At 43.9% G+C, this 18,381-nt stretch overlaps 1 protein-coding gene across 4 annotated transcripts; it reads right to left on the bottom strand.

The window, feature by feature from the left end:
- Positions 1 to 1,179: 1,179 nt before the first annotated feature.
- On the bottom strand, positions 1,180 to 8,767 carry PENK (proenkephalin). 4 transcript variants are annotated; one of them, XM_084621661.1, is made up of 4 exons: positions 8,750 to 8,767; positions 8,152 to 8,275; positions 7,278 to 7,418; positions 1,181 to 2,111 (listed from the first exon to the last, which is right to left on the bottom strand). In XM_084621661.1, the coding sequence occupies exons 2-4, from the start codon at positions 8,155 to 8,157 to the stop codon at positions 1,443 to 1,445; spliced, it is 816 nt and encodes a 271-aa protein (XP_084477787.1). In that variant the 5' UTR covers positions 8,158 to 8,275; positions 8,750 to 8,767; the 3' UTR covers positions 1,181 to 1,442. The 4 variants fall into 4 exon arrangements, with proteins under 4 accessions (XP_084477788.1, XP_084477787.1, XP_084477789.1 ...); XM_084621663.1 differs by having other exon boundaries at positions 8,156 to 8,275; XM_084621662.1 differs by lacking the exons at positions 8,152 to 8,275; positions 8,750 to 8,767 and adding an exon at positions 8,348 to 8,471 and having other exon boundaries at positions 1,180 to 2,111.
- Positions 8,768 to 18,381: the final 9,614 nt, after the last annotated feature.

Genomic DNA, 18,381 nt, shown 5'->3' with positions numbered 1-18,381 from the left:
CTTCACTAGCAGCTGCTGTGCACTCAGCACCACTGAAACCAATTCCCACCTATTCAGGCACCTAAATATACATTTAGGAGCCTAACTTTGGTTATCTATTATTGAAAATCTTGGTCCTATGTTTTATTTGTCTTTGAACTATTGTGCACACCTATGGTACTAATTATTAGTAATACAATATGTAGGTGGAGGTGCTCTGTGGAAGGAACCCAGTGACTAGATATGTAGGAACAGAATGTAGAAGCAGCCACTTTGGGAAGCTCCTGGGCAAATTATGTATTGCTGCTCCTTGTGGCAAAGAGACCAATGTCAACAGAGCTCCTAAGTGAGCTGTCCTGCTTGGGAGACCTGGAAAACTGGGGGAGGGGCTAACTGAGGTTGGTATGGATGCCAGACCTGCAGCGTTGGGGTTTCCCATATAATCTCATCTTCTCTGTGCCACAAACCCAGGCCCAAATTCAAGGGGCTAAGATCCTCAGCTGGTGTAAACCAATATAGCTTTACTGATTTCGATAGAGCCAAGTCAACACACATTATCTGAGGATAAGCCCCAGTCCCAAAGTTGCTCCCCAAAGAAACCTCTGTCAAACACTCTGCAAAGTCAAAATTGTGGAGTTTTCCGTTCAGTTTTTCCTTCTTCTGTGCACTTTCCTGTGGAAGGGAAACTTTTGACCCTTAATGGTTGTAGCTGAAAAGCCAGTTGCACAAACCTATATTGGATGAATGTAAAATATATGTCCAAAGAAATATTAGAATTCCCTGGTATGCCAGGGAAGTTGAAGAAATGTTTTTAGTATTTTATACCGTGCTCATATGTTTTCTTGCTGCATAATAGCTAAACTTAGTGGATAGTAATTTTAGTCTTTTAAAAAACTTTATTCCACTAAATTGCAAAAGTGAGAGGAGAAATCTGACCCATTTTAGGATATATTCGGTGTCCTAACTTTATAAGAAACCTAGGAAGCAAAGATAAAAATTAATCCAATTTCAATTCTTGCTGTGGTGTGAACAGAAGGAATTGTGTGATTACAAAGAACTGGTGCTTTAAATTATAAGTTTTGGTTATTCAGTGCTGAATGAATTTGACAAAGTGGTTGATTAAATGCACTAGTAGGAAATAACAAACACTTCAAAATCCATTATGCAGTTAGGATGAAGAATTTATTGTATACACAATTAAGTAGTTCTACTGTAGATGTGCGGTAGTGTTTAAAGAAAAGGGATAAGGTAACCAAAATAGTTTTTGCATGAAAACTACAATATAGACTTAAACTGACTAAAACAGAAGTTATTGACTTAAAAGAACACGGAACCTGAAACAACAGATTGCATCATTAACTAGGACAGTAAAAAACTGTACAGTACAAGCAACACATTACAATAAATTATGACCAATGAGGCAGTGTCTTTCATTTGGGACAAAAGGGGTAAAGGGGAGGATATTAAAATCTCATAAATCCACCATATCTCTTTTCCATCTCTGGAACCTCTTTGGAATAACTTTCCCCATCTTCATCTGAAGGGAGAAAAGAATCAGTGAAGCGCTTAAGAAATCCACCATAACGTTTCTGGTAGTCCAGCCACCATTCTGGCCTCCCTACTCTTCTCATAAAGCCACCGTATCTCTTTTGCAGCTCTTTGGCTTCATCTTCCAGTTCTGGACTGCGCTTGAAGCTTCTCATGAAGCCTCCATATCTTTTACTGACCTCCCCATCATTATCATTTATCTGTCGGTAATGTGAGCCTTCAGCGTTGGCCCCTGTTCCCAGAAGCTCCTTCAGCAGATCAGAGGAATTAGCCAGGGCGTCATCATTGGAGTCTTTCTTCATAAACCCTCCATACCTCTTAGTAAGGATCTCACCTCCGTTTGTTTCCTCCTCCGGTTCTACATGATAAAGCTCGTCCATTTTCTTCATGAAGCCACCATACCTTTTCATGAAGCCACCATACTTCTTTGCTAGCAAATGGTTCTCATCCTGTTCTTTCTTGTTGTCCCCTGGAGCACTGTTGCCTTCCTCAGAAAGATCCAGTTTTGTCAATTGCATAAGCTCCTTGCAGGTTTCCCAGGCTTTGGCAGAAGGCAGTTTTCCTTCACATTCTAGTGTGCATGCCTGAAAAATTGATCGGATTTACTAAGAATGATTTAAAAGAAACAGACACTCTGATGTCATCTTGTCTTTTTATTTTTTGTTGAAGACACAAGCCAATCTCTAGATCAGTGATACTCAGACCTCACAGGTTCAGGAGCCAAACTAGCCATCAACACTACCCAAAAGACCCACAGCAGTGTGAATTAATTGTTTCATTTACTATAGTACTAGATATTCATATTTAAACAATATGACAGGGGAAATATTTAGGTTTATACATATTATTCTCACAGCAAAATGACTGACCAATATTATTATTTTATCAACTACAGTTGGTTGTAAACACAGTAAAAGCATCCCAATTAGTTAATAATTAAGTCATAGTGTTTTAATATTATGTGCTGCAAAGAGCCACAGGAGACACATTAAAGAGCCACTTGCAACTCACGATTATCAGTCTGAGTATCACTGCTCTAGATACTCATTGGCTGGAAGGAACTTCCCTCATGGACATCTTATTCCATAATTTTTCATTATGCCATTTCTTGTGCCTTCCCCTCAAGCAGCTGATATTGGTAGTGGTCACTGTCAGATAGAGGATACTGGACTAGCTGGACTACTGGTCTGATCTGCTACAGCAATTCCTATGTTTCTAGTTTAAACAAAGACATCCATGTGCACACACACATCTCTCTCAAAGAGGTCTGGAACAATTTATGAGCACTTCTAAGTAATATTCTATATTTAAGTGTACAATTTAGGGAGGTCAAAAATGTCTCGTCAAAAGGATTTTGACAAGGATTAAGTAAGATTAGGTAAAACTGAGTAATCAGCAGTAATACTGAAATTATTTCACCTAAGAAAAGTCATTTCCACTCCACTAGCTCATAATTTGCAATAGGTGGGCCTCTGAGAAATGATTAAATCATATAAAGGTATGATCTCATATGATCAGATTTTTGCAGTTGTGAAATGCATTTATTATATTTGAAATGTTATGTTTGTTTACATTATTAACCTTATTGTCCCATCATCATCTTTAATAATAAATAAAAATAAATTATGATACTTAATTTACCCTTTTATAGTGCCTTCCATCTAAGGATCTCAGAAAGCTTTACAAATGTGAAAATAAGCCTCAAAACAGCTCTGTGTAGTAAGTAACTGACTACCTCACTACTTCTGTAGTTACCTGTGAGTTAAGTCCTAAGTGTGATAAATATATTAAGAAAAAGCATCTGTCAATCTACTATATATGCTATAGCAAGACAGAAGATTTATGGTAGAATTATTTCCATATTAGTGATTACTCAAGAGTTAAAGGTTCATCTCAAATTGAGTTTAAAGTAATTATGTTGTTAGCAACGTTCTACTCCTAAGCCATCACAATTTTTCTTTTTAACTGGCACTGCATGACTACGTCCATGTGAACATATTTGGGTTATTAAAATAATATGGTCTTAGCTGGAATCTGATTTGGAAATCACTGTAATACAAAAAACAAGAACTTTTTTTTTTGGTGAATGGATCAGTTTAAACAATCATTCTCCCACCCCCAGAAAAAACATACATCACACACTTGGTTTGCTTACTTCCTATAGTGCTCATTATGATAAAAGTAATAGTGAACTCACTAGTTGTTAATGTCTTTAGAAACATTTATGTTTTAGAAACCAATAGTATGTAAAATATTGTATGATACTGTACTTTTTCTGATTTGGTATATCAGCTGATAAATGCTATTGCTGAACAGGATTTAACGCTTCCTTAAATAGCTTTGCTGTACAAGAAAGATTGTTAATGTTAACTTAGGCTTCCCAATTAACACTGAGAATTCATTGAAATAGACGTACAGAATTTCATGTGGACATATATGTCAACTGCATTCAGAATATTTTTTGTGTGTAACTGCTGTGGTTAAAGAGGTGCTATTATTTCTGTTATAAACAAAAATGTTCAGTGATTTATAATTCAGCTGGATTAGGGTCCAAACCTTCATTCCTCATGCACTGAAACAATCACAAACTTTCCATTAATTTCAATAGGAGTGTTGAGTGCACAAAGACTGCAAAATCAAATCCTTGAGGTCAGAGTCTGCAAGGTGCTGCTGAATGTCAACTGCAAAGTACTCAGCACCTTATTCCCATCAATTTCCATGGGAATTGAGGACACCTAGCATTTGTCAGAACTAGACCCTTAAATTCCATGCAAGGTGCCATTGTGAATATATTTTAAAATAATGCTAGTGTTTTTTAACTACAGAGGACACACTGAGTTTGGATGGTTTCTCATGCTTTAACAGGCTGTACCTTAAGAACAACTTAAATGTTGCAAAGAGTCCTGTGGCACCTTATAGACTAACAGATGTATTGGAGCATAAGCTTTCATGCATGAATATCCACTTCCTCAGATGCATGTAGTGGAAATTTCCAGAGGCAGATATAAATATGCTAGCAAGAATGGCTAGCCAACTACAAAAGAAGTTTCTCCTCCCTTGGTGTTCACACCTCAACTGCTAGAAGAGGGCCTCATCCTCCCTGATTGAACTAACCTCCTTATCCCTAGCCTGATTTCTTGCTTGCATATTTATACCTGCCTCTGGAAATTTCCACTACATGCATCCCACGAAGTGGGTATTCACCCACGAAAGCTTATGCTCCAGTACCTCTGTTAGTCGATAAGATGCCACAGAACTCTTTGCCACTTTTACAGACCCAGACTAACATGGCTACCCCTCTGAACTTAAATGTTGTAGCCCTACATTTTACAGGCAATGTCCTTTGAGCCAACTAAATGCTTCCCGATATCTGGAAGAAAAAAACTCTTATTGAGGTATTGCTGCTCCTGTAGGGCTTGTTCCTCCTCCACCGGGAGCAGGCTCAGATTCTTAGGACTGACCCTGCCAGAGGCTGAACTCTCTGGCGGGGATCTAGCAAAGCACTCAGTCCCACTGACTTCAAGAAGCAGGTGAATGGCTCCATTGAATTCAGTGGGACTATTCACTACAGCGTGAAGAGCTGTGCTTGGCCCGACCTCAGCCAGAGCGCTCGGCGGCTTGCACCTCTCCATGGTGCCGTCTCCCAGACGAGAAGCTCCAATACCTAGTAATAAGAGGAGCCAATGAAGGCTAAAAATACAGCCCAGCATCATGTCATCTTCCGCCGTCCTTCCCGGACGGAACTGCTGCAGCCTTGAATCTGAATTTTCTTGCTTTTTTGGATTTAAGAGTTTTACCTTGGCCGTTAATTTTTTTTAAACTTAAACTTTTTTTCGTTTAAATGAATACTGTCAAACAAACAAGTCAAAACTAGTTTCAGCTACTTCTTCTACCCCCTGAGTGTGTCTCTTAGCCATATTTTTGTTTGTTGATCTCCCTCCCAAATCACAGACGAAGAAGAAGAAATATTGTTTCTCTCCCTGTTCTACTGCGAAGGACCCGCACCAACAACAGGGAGATCTGTATGACTGATTATACAGGAGAACTGTACACAGACCCATGCTATAAGTATAGGATCCAGTGTTGTCAAATGCACGCATTACATACACTGGCAGTCTGACCATTGTTCTCTAACCTCTCCCTGCGATAGAACGGTAGGTGCTGTAACAATGAGAAGTGTAAGTTTACGTCGCGTTTGCACTTTTTAAACGCATGTTATGGAGTCGAGTGGAGATTTTCCGTTCAAGCTATGACTTGGTAACTGAGAAATGGAATAACAGATTTAAAGGAAATCTTTAAACTCCCATGTCTTTGATGACTTGTCCTAGCTGTGTAATCACATAATGAGACTCCTGTTCTGCAAAGTTATCCTCAAAGGACAAACAATTTTCATTCTAATGGAAGGCAGTTTATAATGGATGGTTGTCGAATGAGAAGACAAGAACAACGCCATATCCTATACGGGAGAGGCTTCTTTGCTAAAGGAACAGTTCGTTATTAGGGAACGCCTAAGAGGGAAACTACATCGGAGCCCAGGGTGAGACGTTCTCCTCTCGAGGGGATTCGAATACAGACTATTTTGCCATTGGTTCAGTTCTGTTCTGCCTTTACATCTCATTATTCGCTGCTTTCTCTCTTTTAAAATGTGATGGATTTGTTCTGAACCAGAGACTTGGGCCGGAATTTCTGCAGTGATTCCATTCTTCTCTAGGCTTCAATCTCTCTTAGTCCCACCAGGATCATCAAAAGGCTCCCTGAAACTTTTTTGCTCCCGGGAGCTTATCCTACGAATTCTCAAAATTAAACCTAGTGATCAGGGTAACTTTAGACTCACAGGTAAAAGGATGATTTCTTTTAAGGGGAGAAAAGGAGGACTTGTGGCACCTTAAAGACTAACCCATTTATTTGAGCATAAGCTTTCCTGAGCTACAGCTCACTTCATCGGATGCATCCGATGAAGTGAGCTGTAGCTCAGGAAAGCTTATGCTCAAATAAATGGGTTAGTCTTTAAGGTGCCACAAGTCCTCCTTTTCTTTTTGCGAATACAGACTAACAGGGCTGTTACTCTGAAACCTGTCATTATTTAAGGGGAGAGGGAGCTTAGTAGTTTTTAGAAGGGCCTGTTCCAGTCTCTCCTCGAGCTCCCAGAATAGCTCTGGTGGCATTTCTAGTCTATTTCACTCTAGCGGTGTGACATCAGACCTCCAATTGAAATGCTGCATTTTATGTTTTAAAGAAGATAATTGGTTCCAGCTGCGCTGGTAGACTCGAGTTCAAATATCAGAAACCCCCCTTATCTCCCGGGCACTGCCCTTGGGGGCGAGGTCTTGTAAAGGGCCCAGCTCCCCAAGGCGTCAGTGGCTCGCTACCTGCCACCAGTGCAGGATGGGCCCCTGGGTGGAGGCATCATTGCCTGCTCTCCTCTAAGGCCCGATCCTCCCCGGGCACCTTGGAGCACCCGCAAGTGGACCTCAACAGTCAATTAGCTCAACTGACTCGCTGGGGCTGGGCAGGAGCTTTGTGGAGCTCTCCAGGGTGCCGAACTGTGCGGCTTGTCTCGGGGGAAGGAGAGCGCAGAGCCGCAGGAAAGCCAGCCCGCGGCCGGAGTATCTTGTCCCCCCACCCCGACAGCTAAACTCCCTTCTCTAACTCTGCTTGAGGGGAGCCGGCTCCTCCGGGAGCAGCTGCTGTACCTCTTGGGCGGCGTGTGGGGTGAGAGAGTTACTTGGGAATACATGGATCCCGCTTACCAGGGGGTTGATCTCTGCGTGGTGACCCAGCCGGTAGGAGCAGGAGGCGCAGTCCTTGCTGCAGTCCGCCTGCACTGTCCAGACAAGGCAGCTGCTGAGAGCCAAGAACAAGCCGCAAAGTCTCAGGAGCAACGCCATGGGCTGCGAAAAGAACAGGTCAGAAATCAGCCTGCCACCAGCTTCCTCCCTGGCCCTGGGAGAAGCGTCCCCAACCCCACAGCCAGTCACACCTGTGCGGTGCCCCGGCTTCCTCCAAGCCTCAGACACTGGCGCTGCAAACTATTCACCAGCAGCGGAACGCGCCGCCCTGGTTAGGCACGGGGCGCGGAGTGCAGCAAGTTGGAACACTTTGCGCTCTCTGTTCCGCGGCGGCAGACAGGGACAGCCCCCGGTTTCCCCGCCCCCACTTCCCTGGGTCGCCAAGACCTCAGCCTGGCTCCTCTGGGGTTCGCAGAGCTGGAGTTGTTCCTTTTTGCAAGCCCAGAGCCTGCACGGGAACAGGACCTAGCGCTGCGTGTGAAGAACGAACTAAAAGTGGTTAACGGAAATTAAATCAGTTTCCCCCCAAATTGATTGAAAAGCAATTTAAATTAAAGCATTTCTCCTGCCACTCTCTTTCCCTGTCCCCAGTCATTATCCCGGACAGCCAGGAAAGAGGTTAGATACCAGATCTACAGAGATATTCGAAGGTAAAGCCTTGGAGCGATTGCCTGGCAAGAGTTTGTAGGCACACAGCCTCCGAACAACAAAGCAGTAGCCTAGGAAACTAGACAGCAAAGCTGTTACAGAAATAAAACTCAGCCTAGCCACTGCAAGCAATGGTACTAGACGCCTCGCCCCAGCCTAGTGCCGGTCCTTAGAGCAATTCACTCACATACATGCTGCTTCCTTGGGAGCCCGCAGAAGCTCCTCGGGAGTGAGCTGTCGCTTGCTGGAGCCTCTTGGTTTGAGCCCCTTGTATTTATAGAAGGGCTAAGCAATTTGTGCCTCTGGAAGCTCTAGAAGGAAAAAAAATACAGGAGAAAAGTAATAGCTCGCAGTTACTGAGCATCAGCTTCAGTAAATCTTACAGGAGCGAGGAGGCAGGCGGAGAAAGTGCCCCGCTGGAGCTGCGGTCTGCTGGCCCCCTGCGCTGGCTGGCTGGATCTGTTTGCAGGGCTGGGGTGCTCTTCACCAAAGTCAGGGCTCTGGGAAGCGGATGGAGCCACTTTATAATTAGTCAAAAAGGGAAAAGCGAAGCCTCCTCCAATCGCCTCCGGGCTCCATCTGACGCAGGACCTACGAAATCCCACTCTGGCCCCCTAATTAGCGATTCTGCCTGGGAAGGGGATGAGCCAGGCGGGGAAGTCAGCGAGCACGTTTTCTGCCACCCCCCCCCCCCCGCCCGCTCCGCGGGTGGTTGGGGACAGCTGGGGGCAGAGGGCGGGGGAGGGCGTGCTCCAGGAAACGGCGTGTCCTTTGACAGCCCCCACCTGTCTTTCGGGAGCTCTCCCACCGAGCGCGAGACGAGTGACTTGGGGGCGCCAGGCGTGAGCAACCCCGGCCGCTTGGTCTGACGGTGTGAGTGACACAGGACAAGAGGAGCCCGCCAGCAAGGGGCAAGCTGGACCCCCTCCCCTCTTTGGTCCACGTGCTCCAGCCTTGCTGAAGTAGCAGAGCCGGGGAGAGCCCTGCCCCACTGGCTAACCACGTTTCTCTAGGTGACAGCACTAGGGGTTAGGGAAACTGCGGCACAGAGCGCACTGGGGGCTGAACCCCCCGCCCACTGGTCCGCTCCCCTTGATCTTCCTTAACATCTGGCAGGGCTAGACCATTCCACCCCAGCTGCGAATCTCTCACCCCCAAAGCTGGGGAAGGGAAGCCAGTGTGTAAAACTCCATCAAACCCCACTGGAAAGAAGAAAAGGCTCCAAGGGACAAAGCCGCAGGGTCAAGGAGATCCGGGTCACTAAAGACAGGGGGAAGGAGAGAGATTTTATCCCACCAGTGGTTCAACTGCCTCTTTGGCTCTTCCCATCTTTCTCACTTGTTTGCTCTACATAAGAACATAAGAACAACCCTACTGGTCAGACCAAAGGTCCATCTAGCCCAGTATCCTGTCTTCCCACATTGGTAAATGCCAGGTGCCCCATAGGGAATGAAAAAAACAGGTAATCACCAAGTGATCCATCCCCGCTGTTGCCCACACCTCTAGGTGAGGTTTGCTCGCTAGAGGGCGCCCAGCTCCTGCAAAGGCTGGAGGAGCAGCCAGGCTTGTGAGAGGGGTCTGTGCTTTAAGCTTTTGTGCACACTGGCCATGTGAAAATGAGCCCAATGCTCACACACACCCAATGGGGTTCATAAGATTGGCCATACTGGGTCAGGCGGACAGTGGCCAGTGCCAGATGCTTCAGAGAGAATGACCAGAATAGGGCAATTATCAAGTGATCCACCCCGATCCAGCCCCAGAATCTGGTAGTCAAGGTTTAACATATTCCTCTGTTATATGAGTGTTATAAACCTCATGGCAACACTTGAAAGACCCAGAAACCACTCTCTCCTAGACCTAGCTTGGTCCCTGGGTAAACTGTGATTATAAGGAAAGCTACCCAAGCTTTCAAGTTGCATGTCTCCCTATTTGACTGATTTTTCTTCTCTAACTGATGGATATTTTGCCTATGGACCCAAAAACCATGATAACATTTCAGACCTCAGGAGTAAGGCACAATCTAAAACTGACCACACCTCACAGACTGAGTTGCTTCAGGAAGGTTTTACAGTATATTCTGGTCCCGTAAATTTCAGGACAGGTACTATCGCTTCCCAAGACCTCTCCTGATTGCATGTGAAAACACAAGTGGGTTTTCATAGGAATTAAAAGAATGGAAATGGATATGTTGCTTTAAAGTTTCTATTCACAAAGAATGACTATGATCTGTCGCAGGGGTTGGCAACCTTTCATAAGTGGTGTGTCGAGTCTTCATTTATTCACTCTAATTTAAGGTTTTGCGTGCCAGTAATACATGTTAACATTTTTAGAAGGTCTGTTTCTGTAAGTTTATAATATATAGCTAAACTATTGTTGTATGTAAAGTAAATAAGGTTTTTAAAATGTTAAGAAGCTTCATTTAAAATTAAATTAAAATGCAGAGCCCCCCCGGACCGGTGGCCAGGACCCAGGCAGTGTGAGTGCCACTGAAAATCAGCTCGCTTGCAGCCTTCGGCACGCGTGCCATAGGTTGCCTACCCCTGATCTGTAGTGTGTGGGGTATTAAAACTATCAATTTCTACTGGAACCCAGGAGTGAGATTTTCAGTTTATCAAGGCATATCATAAAGTGTGAATGTACAGATTTCCCTCTAATTCTGCTTTATCTTCTACCAGATTAAACATATTGGACCAGAGCTGTATTCACAATTAATTTGGCTTCACACATCACACAGCTTTATGAAACTGCCACTACCTATGAAGTCTGAAGACACTGCCATAGGCAGGAGGCTGCATGAGTTTGGATCAGTTGTTGGACGCTTTTCGTTAATATGATGTGGGCTCCAAACACAAGACACTAAACATCAGTGGAAAATGGATCTTGTCCTTATCCCATCTCTTGCTCTGCACCAGCTGTGGAATGTTCTGAATTTAAGCTTTTGAAGAAAGTCAGAAAAATCTCTCATGTCCATAATTCCTTTTCCTCCCCACTCCACCCCCCATAGAAACGAAAGGTTTTGTATGTTAATAGCAATTATTATTGTAACAAAGCAACAGCAATTACACCTCACATCTCTTTGTATAAATGACACATTGAAATTATTACAGTTTTTTTAAAAAAGCATGCCACAGCTACCTTACGTAAGCGCCAATAAGTCCTTTGTTAAAAGTGCTGAATTACTTTTGTTTTTATTGTTTGGTTTTGTTGATATATTGTCTTTGGGGGAAAAACATTTTAAGTCAAAATGTGGCTATGAAATATACAGCAGTCACCTTTTAAAAGTTAGTCACACTAAGATTCATACATTCCGAGGCCAGAGGGGGCCATTGGGATCATCTAGTCTGACCTCCTGTATAACACAGGCCATAGAACTTTTCCAAAATAACTCCTAACGTATATGCTCGCCAAACATTCTAACATTATCTTCTAAGGACATACAAGAAAATGGAGCTAGGAAATCCCCATGCTATTACTAGAACACTCAGAATGCTGCTGCTTCTTTAAATGCTGCAGCAAATTAGGTGTTTTAGAGAAGAGGGTTGAACAGCTGTGGACTGAAGTTTAAGGCAAGTTTTCCCTATTAGTTAATCAAGATACAGCTTCTTTCACATGGTAAGAAAAGCAGGAGAAAGAACAAAAATAACTGTCATTTTTCGTTAAAATCTGAGAAATTCTATCCATTCTCACAGATGAACTTGCCTCAAAATTAGAAAAACACCCCAAGCCAAATCCTGCTCCATCCAGACTGAAGAGAGAAAAGAGGGACGCTGGCCTGGATCCTCTCTTGGTCCATCCTTGCTGACCAGGGCATAATCCAGAGGGCATAGGTAAGGTGTTCTCTGCTTTTCCTTCTCAAAGGAGCAAAGAAAGCTCCAGCTTGTACATACTGCAGCTACTAGCCATTGCGGGGGGATGGCTATATCCCTAGACAGCCCATTTGGGATGGTGTCTGTATCAGCTGATATAGGAGCAGGTCCACCTTCCTAGCACTCCCTACCTGAAATCTAATGGTGCTGGTGTGCATGAGATGAGAGTCTTTGTGACAACTATTACTCCTGGGATCAGAGATTGGGATCATAGACTAAAGTGAAGTGGCTGGACAAAGAGCCCCAAATGGATTTCTATGCTAAAGAAGGAGCCATTAAAACCCAATGTAGTTGCACTAATGTAAAACCACTAAGTGAGAAGAGAATCAAGGGCCCATATTTATAGAGTAATACCAAACAGCTTTGGGAATTAATCCTCTTGAGAAAAGGAAGATGGTTAAAATGCATCACAATGGTCCCTAATTTTATTTATGTTGACATGTGAGGGATCTGAGTTTGGAGTACTGAGTTAGTTCCCACACTACTGTGTTAGCAGGGATACTACATGGATGGTATGCAGTCTGCTCAGGAGAATGAAATGTCTCATGCCACTCTGACTCCCTCTGATGTGGTAAGGTACATGGTAAGGCACTGACTGGCTGCAGGTGCCACATTCAGTCCCTCCTCCACTGCATGGGAAGTCTTACAAGCAGAGCCTTCTGTAGAGGTATAAAAGCAGGAAAGAGGGGAATGTTCAGTTCCCAGGGCTTGAGGGAGTATCAGAACAACAGTGTATGAATAAAGTAACTAGAACATTAGCTTACAGCTCTTAAACACAATGAAATTTTAATTGCAATTGCAATGCAATGCAATTGTCTCAGCCAGTCAGGGCCCAGGGATGCTGTATAATTACTGACTCACTGTACAGTCATTTATCAGATATGCTAATCCTTGCATGCTGATTGTGTGTCTGAGTGTTTGTATGTGTGTGGGGGGGGGGAAAGGGGGAGGCATTGGGCTGCATAATGCCTCTGTGATTATTTCTCAGTCATGGAACTGGCAGGGCTTAAATTCAGCTGGAGCTGTTGGGAGCAGAGTGCCAGTAAATATTTTCAAACCCCTTCTGGGGAGTGTAAGCCAGTTTCAGGGGGTCCACAGGCACGCCCCATGGGGTTGAAGACCCAAGCTTCGGCATGACCCATGGGGGCTGAAGACCTGACCCTCGGCGCCTCCCACGGGGCAGAAGCCCTGAGCCTCAGAGCCTCCCGTGTGGCAGGAGCCCCAAACCCTGGCACACCCCCACCCTCCATGGGGCTAAAGCCCTAAGACCTCCCACTGCAGCTGAAGCCTGGCACCCCGAATGAGGGGGACATGGGGGGCTCCAGGAAGTAATCTATTAGAATTTAAGCCCTGGGTACAGTACATAATTCCTGTGCTCTGACTGGCTATTGCCTTCATAACCCCATATCCACATGCCCATAACAGTCACCTCAGATATTCAACCCATCCACAACTTCTTACCCCACATGCCCTCACTTCTCCCCACCTTCTGCTGTTCACTGCTGAAAGAGCCTAATGCTCACAGAGAAGGTGTAATTTCATCTAAATGAAGAGTTCCCTTTCCTTCAGGTTAAATTACAGCAGGAGAGAGCCCAGTGATGTCTAGCTTTAGTTCAGCTTTGGGAGAGATACTCTTTGCAGAGAGACCTTAACAACAGGGATGGAGGAAAGGGAGCACACAGAATAAATATAACATAAAAAATTACTCATTGTGGGAATGGGGGCTGATCTGTCCTAAGAAGCATCAGGGATAAGAAGCAGAGATATGAAGACAGGTGTAAGAGGAGGGAGGATGCTTTTCAATATAGTAATAACAATACCTTGTTGCTCATTGTTAACTTGGTAATAACAGTGTCCTGGGCTGATAAAAACTGCAGTTCTTTCAATTTATTTAATCCAAAATAGAGCATGCACTCTAGTTACCATCTAAATATACTAGAGAAAAACAAATATTGTTTGTATTAAGCAATGCTTAGAAGCTCCAGTCAAGATCAGGATCCCATTATGCCAGGGCCTGTCCAAACACATAGTAAGACACCATCTCTGCCCCAAAGACAGAGACAATCAAAACAGGACAGACAACGGTGTGGAGGACCAGGGACAGAGAGAATCCTTATATTACAGATGGGGAACTAAGGGAGACAGTTTGAATAACATGTCCAAAGTCATGCAGAAAGTTACCAGCGAAGATAGGAATTGAACCTACTTCTCCCAAGTTCCAAGTCAGTACATTAGCCAAAAACCCAGCCTTCCTCTCTGAAACCTCTCATCTCCATCATTCTAAATATCTCTACATTCTACAGAATAGCTGAGCCACAATTAAATGGAGGTGGATTTAGGAAAAAATAAAATCAATATGGTGATAGACTCCCAGGAGCCCTTGCTAGAGCAGAAAACCTTAACGATGGGATCAAAATGGGAAGTAAGGAACTAGAAACAGCACTTTATGCAATTTATTTCACCTCTGTGCAAAGGACGAGCATGAAGCCGAGTCATTTTTTTATATCCTCTGAATTGTCTGGTTCTATTTAATTTGATAAAGAACACAGGGTTCAGTTTTTATGGAACATTTGTATTTATACAAATGCTGAGGAAGGATGTTCATTTTGATAAAGGACTCTACTGTTTGCTATAAAACACTTAATCTCTCTCCCAGACACATAGGATATATATTTCTCCACATCTTTTTAATATCTTTAGTAAAATTACATCCAATGTAGGTAAGAAATGTAACACAGAACCATCATAGTTTATACATTCTATATGGCAGTGTCACAAGATCCACTTTTACTGGACTAAAATATGCACCATAATAGGTGACATATATATATATTCCTCAGGCTATAATGGAGCACCTACTAGGAAAGAAATGAAATAAGAGTGGTACAATGATATGGAAATGTTTATCAGTTATTTAAAAGAAATGTATATTGAGACAATTGGACTACTGCAGTTCTACCCCTATCTAGTGAGCGGACTTCCTTAATAAACAATGAATTACAGCAAAGAGATAGCAAAGGGAAGTTTGAAGACAGTTACCAATATGGAAATATTTAACAAAATGACTCTTGTTCCTTTCTCGTTGTAGATTATAATGTTTTGTAGATTATGAAGACTAAACAGATGAAACATGCTGCTAAAGGGGAAAGAATGCCTCATTCCATTCTCTGATCTTGTATCCATGTAAAATAGACAGAGTATTGCATGTACTGATTGCCCCTATGTATAACAAACATGCACTTATAATTGCACTGGTTTACCTGTAATTGAGTTACAAAATAATTTAAAAAATGGGAATTTAAGACAAAGAGAGCTTCAAACTGAACTACGGAGAGCATGTGCGCGCACACACACACACGAGTTTGGAAATAAGGACTGAACTGAATGGAACATGTAGAATACTTTACAGTAAGTACATATTAACTATAATAGCATAATGTAGTTCATTTAATTAGAGGGCATGACAGAAAACATTTGCAGTAGGTTAAGTCCTGCTATCATATTACATTTTGATTTTGAATCCAGGGATATTAATTATTATTTCATACATGAGTGGAGTGATTTATTTTCATATTTTAACTTGAGAAAATGTATCCATGAAATAAAATGCCATAATTCGGGGGTTGGGGGTGGAGGGTGGAAGGGGGTGAGAATTGGAATGCATGTGTTATAAGGGGGATTATGGTGTATATAATGCAGAAGTAGAAAGATTAGTAGAAAATTAAGAGTAAGATTTTGTCTGAGAAAATAACCATTTTAAGCATGTTAAAAACATCCTAAACAGTGAAGCTAAAATGTCAGTTTGGGTTACTTCCCAGCCTGGCTCAGAATGTGTTCATATACAACTGAGCTTCTGACCTACCTTCCCCCATTCCCAGAATTCTCATGTTCTTGTTTCTAGTATTTTATTGCTCTGTTGGGAGATGTTGCTTTCACATGATATTACAACATTCAGAACTAATTTCTCTTGTATAATTAAGAACTGTATGGGATGCCAACGAGACATCTAAAGCATCATAGGCAGTCAGGGCAACAAAGGGACAGACTTTTTGCTACACCTCTCAGGAGGAGTTGGAATGGGGGACGGCAAAGGTGGTTTTAAGCTGCTTCTGCACGTCCCAGATTCTGGGCTGCTCAGGAGATAGTTCATCCCCTATCATAAATTAGAGCATCTCCAGGGATTAATTGAATTTACAGTAGCCTTACACAGTTGGCTAAGGGCTGCTTTGCAGCCTAGAATTGCCACAGTAGACAGCACTCTGGTTACAGTCCCCACTGCTGCTCCAACATGCTCCCTCTGTCCCTACATGGGGGCTATGACGTGGGGCAATGTAGGGACATTTACACTGGCCCTATTCTGCCTCTGCATTGGGGAAATTTTCATGGACCACTGGATTGGCATGGAGGGGCCATAATCTGACCCAGTATTCCTGTCCTAGAAAATACAGTTTAAGTCCCTGTTTAGACTGGGGATTTGCCTCGATCACAGACAGGGCTGTAGCTGTAGCAGTGCAATTCCTAGCATAGACAGGTAAAGCTGCTGTTTGCACTGGCAGAGTTTACCCTGGTTTCAAACTGGACTAAGTTCCACACGTGAAAATAGTAGATTTGCCAGTTTCCGTTAGAACTTCCATTGGTGCAACTACATCCATGACTGTAGTTTCTGCAAATCCCCAGTCTAGGTAGATTCATGCACCCAAGGGTTGGGGCAGGAAAGGTGAGTAACACAAGACAAAGTGATTAAATGGAAACATTAAGTACACGTCGTATTCGTTCCACAATTTAATTTTTTTGATTGCTCATAATTTTCAGTTGGCAAAGGGGGTGGCTTCAGATTTCTGTTTCTCTTTAAACAGTGTGTTTTCAAGAGAGATTTAAAAGAGGAAGGCTAGAGGCTTGACAGACCAGATCAAAGAGGCATTATGAGAAAGAAGGCATTACGAGAGGAAACTAAGGAAATGTCCAGTGGTGTGGGGTGAGTCGAGAATAAGGTTCTTTGAAGATGAAATATATATACTACCATTAGTCATCATCGGCACATTCCCCTTATTCCTTACCTTCAGTGAGTCAAGCTTTTCCATTTCATCTGTGTTTGATTATAATGTCTTTCGCCACTGCCTGGCACCTCTCTTTTCTTACATTTTTATATAAAGACCTAGAAGGTGGATTCCGACCTTTACCCCAGCCCAGGTGATAGTTTCACATTCATTCTTGTAGTGAGGCAGAATGGCTCCCTCCGAACTGGACTGTGATGGACCACTACACTCCTGTGCTGGGCAGAGCCGAATCCTCCACACCTCCGGCACTGGAAGTCCCGGGTTGGGACAGGAAGTATAAAAGCAGAGCCCTGGGGCTCAGTTGGGGCTGGACCACCGGAGGGAGCAGATGTCTCTTCCAGGGAGTGGCGATCTTTGCAGGATCCCAGACTAGCCCGTGAGTGACACCATGCCCTGCTGTTGGAGGAGATGGACGAGTATCCTGAGGAGCTGCCAGGACCGCCGTCAGACAAATGCCCCAAAGAGCTCTGGGGACTGTCAGCAGCTGAGTACCCCAAGGAGACAGAGAACCATCAGACTACGGGGCCCTATATCCAGATTGTGGTAAGAAGTAGCCCAGGGGAATGAGACTTTAGTCTGGTTCTGCTGCTGGAGAGTGAATCAGCATGTTTTGGGAGTATCACTGCAGACCTATCCACCACTATTAGGGCCCTGGGCTGGGACTCAGTGGAATAGGGTGGGCCTATGTCTCCCTGCCCCCTGCCACTGACCCCACCCCGGGGTGGCAGCCAAACCCCTCTTTTTGGCTGGGCTGTGTTATCGGCTCACTATCAGCCAGGTGGTCATGGGCTAAAGACTGTTTGTGCTCTGTCCAGCCCAGAGGGCCAGAACTCCCCTATAGACTGTTAATTACTGTTTGCCCCAGTCAGGTGGCTGTGGGCTAAAGACCGCTCATGGCTCTGCCCCACCCAGAGGGCCAGAGTTCCTCCTCCCTAGACTGTTGCTGTCTGCCCCAGCCAGGCGGCTTCAGGCTAAAGACTGTTTGTGGCTTGGCCCCACCCAGAGGGCTGGAGTTTCCCCTATAGACTGTTACCTGCTGTCTGCCTGTAGTGAGGCAGAGTGGCCTCCCTCCCCACTCAAGAGCGAGGACTACAATTCTCTTTAAAGCTACTTTTTTATCTTTGAAAATAATTTCCTTTTCCCTCCTGCATTATTGAACACTCCAGAGTCTAACAAGCAGCTCCAGCCACCTGAGCCCTTATTACCTTTTGTGCAAATAATTGTTGATAATATTTTCGTTAGATTGGACATAGCTATAGTTTGGGCCTGGATTCAGGTTTAGATCATGGGCCACATTTATGTACATAGGGATGAGGAGACTTTGAGCGACAGGGAGAAGCAAATGAGGAGTGAGGGTTGGGGACAGCATGGTGGTGGTGGCAATATGGGGTAAGGGAAGGATGAATGATGAGGTAAGAGGTTTTCATAGCAGAAGACATCTTATTAGAGAGATTGCCTCATGGACCACTCCTCTCCCATTCACAGTAATAAAAT

The sequence above is a fragment of the Lepidochelys olivacea genome (genome assembly GCF_965140295.1).
Source record: "Lepidochelys olivacea isolate rLepOli2 genome assembly, chromosome: 2".
NCBI classification, from domain to species: domain Eukaryota; kingdom Metazoa; phylum Chordata; order Testudines; family Cheloniidae; genus Lepidochelys; species Lepidochelys olivacea.
Note: the sequence above shows the minus strand (reverse complement) of the source record. Positions and strands in the feature narration are given on the sequence as shown.

Excerpts from the sequence above, each read along its gene's own strand:
- PENK (XM_084621661.1), bottom strand. Across the intron at positions 2,112-7,277 it reads ACGCAGAGATCAACCCCCTG|GCATGCACACTAGAATGTGA; the intron begins GTAAGCGGGATC and ends TCAATTTTTCAG.